Genomic DNA, 4783 nt, shown 5'->3' on the forward strand with positions numbered 1-4783 from the left:
CCCTATTATCATAACTCACGAGTCATCTTTACTCTTGTTTTTGCTCACTCTTCAGTCGTTCCTATTGCTCACTTCGATAGCGCTCCCTCTTAAGAACCAATTTTAACAATGCTTGATAGTCAAAACTCGTTGTCATCAATCTCCCAAGTCCTCCTGTCACTTATTATGCTCGTGCATTCATAATTATGAGCTAAGCTCTATCTAATGCACATATTGTGCCTGTGCTCTTTGTTTTCCTCAGTCTCCTAGCCCCATATCTCAGTCCTTTAAGGCTCAATTTCATTTAATCTCAATTGGGTGTTTGTTGGCTTAGCCAATTCATTATTTATTGCCTTGCTATCATTTCTTTCGTGTCTTTAGTTCATTTAAATGTTATTTAGTTAGTTTTTTCATACTTTCTTGATTCAATATTATATTGGAGTGAAGTAATTTTTCATTTGATTACAAAATTTAAAAAAAATAAAAATAATTAACAAAGCCTGGAGTTCGCAAGGCCGGCCCTAAGCGCTCTATATCAAGGGCCGGGCTTTGTATATCAAGATTTTAAAGAAAACTCAAGTTTAAAAACTCTGAGACGGGCTCAAGCCAGCCCAATTTTTCAGCTCTTGTGCTTATAGGCTATGGCACTGCTCATAACATGTAAATAATGAAATTATTTTTTTTTAAGAAAACCTAAGGCGATTAATGTAGGAACGTGACAATTATACACACCCTCTTTTCTGATGTTGAGGATACAGATTAAAGAGGGGACAAGGTTGGAGGGAAGGGAGAATGGATATGTCAATCTGATAAGGCAAACATGCGATGTTGACTGTTGACCTCAAAGTCGGAGCATTAACAGAAATTTAAAGGCTGGGAAAGCCATAAAACCATGACTTAGTGATTCAGATGGTGAGAGCTTGTCATTCCGACACCAACCACAGAGCAACACCACAGCACAGTAGACTGCGTGCGGTCCATTTCGTCGGGCGCGTTCATGATAGATACATCATGCAATGCTACGAGCAAGTTTGATGGTTACACATGTTCGTGTTATGTCACTGGAATTGCTTGTTCCAGTGCTCAACCCCCATATGCCCTGCCTCTTTACCCTTTTATTAGATTATATATATTTACGTAGAGTTAAAAGCAAAAGCTAAAGCAAATCTCTCCCAAATTCTCTTTTTTTCATGGAGCTCGCCTGCTTTTGCCATCTTTACTGCTTTATATCCCCTTGCCCGCGTTCACATGTAAAATCTGGTTCAATTATTGCTTACTTTGTGTCCTCATTTATACGTATCCTGAAACCTGTTGCCTCCATATTGGTCAGCCTGGCCTTCTCGTGGCTCTGTTCATTCTCAATCAGGACGAGACACGATCCCTTCGCCACTGTTGCCCCAAGGTATGGGCGTTTTCTTAAATGCGCCACCCCCACTGATCTCCCACCTTTATATCTCCCCCGCATTCTATATATGTCATTAACAAATACAATACGTATCAGGGAATATTCCTGGCCCTAATTATTTAATTACGCCCGCTACTCTATTTGAAATCTGTAACTGAAACTTACTCCCTCTGCGAACAGTGCATGCACTGGCTGTGACAGTTGCTGTGCCAACAGAAGCGGGATGTGTGTATTTATTATCCATGGGTGTGTCCTATCAATATATAATGATTCAGACCGCCGTCAAGCTTTTCTACTTTGTTCTCTTCCTAAGCTGCTGACCTATACATAGATTCCCTACCTCTCCTCTATACTCTCACAACCTTTAGCCTTCACCGACATTCTCTTCCTTTATACATGTACACACATGCCATGTCTATGCATCCAGCTTGCAGTTATGTATATACAGGGCTCGTATCCATCTGATTTCTCATGCACTAACAGCAATAGATAATTGTGATCTTTTAATTAACTTAAAGAAAAGAAAACGCAAGGTCTTTTTGTCAAACACTGTATTCGGTGACGAATTTAGGGGCCATACTTCAAATTTTTTTAAAATAAGTATAATTTTATTCATAAAAATGTAAAAATCATTGTTAGCTCCTTATATTTGGATACAATTTCAAGTATGACCTCCACATTTAGGTAAAATTTTAATTATGGCCCCAGGTGATGAATTCTGGACTCGTCCTTGACTATTCTTATCCATTTTCAATTTCAATTGATGCGCTCAGCTGTTTTGTTTACTATCAAATTGGAGGGGGACTATCGGGATAAGAAACGTGAAGAGAATTAGGGACATAACTTTTCATTCGCTAAAAAGAAAAGTGAACGCGTGAATATGTGTGTGTAATTATTGAAAATTTTAATCATTTAAATTTTCATAATTTTAACTCGATTGTCATTCTAATTACCTCTTAAATTTTAATTTAATGTAAATTAACACTTATATTATTTACTCTGTGTAATTTAGACTCACATTCCTTGAACTTTTGCTCAATCCACATAATTTTTAGTTAGTTTAAACTTTAGGACCTAAGTTAATTTCAAAAAAGAACTCCGTGTCTCGGGCCTTACATAACCCAACTCCCACTTCTGCTGTTTCTTTTTTTTTTTTTTTTCGGTACATCACTTCTGTTGAAAAATTAAATATAACGTCAATAAAGGTTCTTCTTATTGGCCCAAAAACATTACATAAATAATGACCATGGAATTCTAAAATCGGATGATGGTCGCCCCTTTTTTTTTCTTTCTAGCTAATTAATCTCTAATCTTCAACGGTAGATAATAAAAATATAAAATTTATAACATGTTACCCTATTATCATTTCTAGAATTAATATTAATGATGCAAATAATTTGATGTGGTCCACGTCTCTTCTAGTCTCCATTAATTATTAGTTGCCTCCTAATAATATTAACTAATATAATTCATTTTTAGATTTGAAAACAAACTTCGGTGTGAGCATGCATGTGCAGTAAGACTGTGAGAGAGTTCCACGTAGCAAGCTCCCCAATCATTGGATGCTGGCACGCTCACCCAATCACACTATGACACGTGTACATTGAGGTTGTGAGCGGGTAATTTTGCTTCACGAGTAAGCATCGATGCAGTCTCTTTCGGGGGCCCATCGACAGTGTCGTTTCCTCGAACCCCTCCCAAAAAGTAAAGCGAATCCGACCTTTAGCTGTTAATCCCCACCACCCATTAGTGCTCCCTGACTCAAAAGTGATCCGGTGCACATATACGGTCCCACTCCAACTATACGCTCCCGCACTAAAACACCTCCACCGCATACCCTTAATTCCAGATGTGGGTCCCGCCCCCAACACCATAAATACCGCACCCCGACGCTGCGTTTCTTCCCTTTCCCCTCCTTCCTCCCACTCCCCTCTACAGCCAGAAGCTCTGTCCTGCCGCCATGTTGTCCACTCTCTCCCCTTCCCACCCTTTCCTTGGAAACCCGTTCTCCTCCTTCGAAGGCGGCCTAACGCCTTGGGAGTTCCCGGACCTTTCCTCCGTCTTCAATTCTACCGACCCCGTCATTAATTCAAGTTCCGGTTCAGACGAACCGGATCGAACCCATAATGCCAAGAGAAAATCCCCCTCCTCAGATGATCAACCGGACCGTCCAGATTTTGTCATGGAGGACCGAAAGCGGAGGCGGATGATATCGAACCGGGAGTCGGCAAGACGTTCACGCATGCGTAAACAGAGACATCTAGAGAACTTACGGAACGAGGTGAACCGATTTAGGATGGAAAACCGAGACCTGAAGAACCGGATGCAGTTCTTGCTCCATCTCACTAACCGCGCACGAACCGAAAACGAATGGCTCCGGTCCGAGCGAATCATGCTCCGGCAAAAACTGTTGACCCTAACTCAATATTTGGTCTTCCAACAACCGCAACGCGTCTCATCTGCATGGCCATGCAATACTAGCGTCACAGCGAGAATAAACCTTGATCGTTATATGAGCAACTAAAGTAAATAAAGCCATAATTACTCGGCCTCGATTAATTGCAAGTCAGGAACTTAATTGCTTCTAGTCCTAATCAAAATTGCTAAAGAAGAGGGTGTGGGGTTTTTTTCCCCTGGGGAAAAGAGGTGCGGTTTTGAAAAATATAGGGGATCTTTTCAAAGCCAGTTATTATAGATATATATATTTTGTAAAGTATAGTCGTATTGTAAAGCAAGGCAGCGGATGGTTTAATTATTCAAGTATATATGACTTCGATGCTGTTATTGTGCTCGAAATGGTTTCTTTAACTTGAGATCTCCATCTTTACCCTATTCTTAAAATTGCGACTTCGCTTATCGCTCACCCTACACCCAAACCCTAAACCGGAAACGCTCATGAGGCGCGAGGATGACACGTTTTATATACATATGGTTCCCAAGCGCGCTCTTCGACCGAAAAGCAAGCGGACAACTTAAAAGTCGAAAACGTCATTCCTCCACAATTTAAAAATAATTCATGTTCTATGGGGATAGTGCTGTCTTTTTGCTTTCTTGGAGTGAACATCGATGTCTTTAATAATTGGCTTGCGATAAATGCCAAGTTCATTCATCAACCGACGGCCAATTTTAAGTTTTATTCACGTCCAGATGCTCCCCCTTTTTGACTTTTATATGACACGTTTGTTGTACTGAAACTCAATCAATCAAACCCAAAATTTGACTATTAATTCTCCAATTAAGGCTCGGTTTTAAAATGTGCTGTTTGAGTTAAAAAAAAAAAAAAGCAACTGTTAAAGTTTGCAGTCAATTTAATGAGTTTATTTTTAATAGCAAGCATTTTCGGGCTCCGCCTTTTATTAATGAAAGACAAAATTATGATGAAAAATAATTTTCATTGAA

At 39.7% G+C, this 4783-nt stretch overlaps 1 protein-coding gene across 1 annotated transcript; it reads left to right on the forward strand.

Moving 5' to 3' along the window:
- The first annotated feature begins 3302 nt into the window (after window positions 1-3302).
- Window positions 3303-4192, forward strand: LOC129323153 (basic leucine zipper 4). Its single transcript, XM_054969735.1, has one exon. The coding sequence runs from the start codon at window positions 3345-3347 to the stop codon at window positions 3906-3908; it is 564 nt and encodes a 187-aa protein (XP_054825710.1). The 5' UTR covers window positions 3303-3344; the 3' UTR covers window positions 3909-4192.
- Window positions 4193-4783: the final 591 nt, after the last annotated feature.

This window comes from Prosopis cineraria, unplaced genomic scaffold (assembly GCF_029017545.1).
Source record: "Prosopis cineraria cultivar Desert tree isolate PC_DT_omini unplaced genomic scaffold, ASM2901754v1 PC10, whole genome shotgun sequence".
Lineage (NCBI taxonomy): Eukaryota > Viridiplantae > Streptophyta > Magnoliopsida > Fabales > Fabaceae > Prosopis > Prosopis cineraria.

Bases quoted from the DNA above. Each gene is read 5' to 3' on its own strand.
- LOC129323153 (XM_054969735.1), top strand. From the start codon at position 3,345: ATGTTGTCCACTCTCTCCCCTTCCCACCCTTTCCTTGGAAACCCGTTC.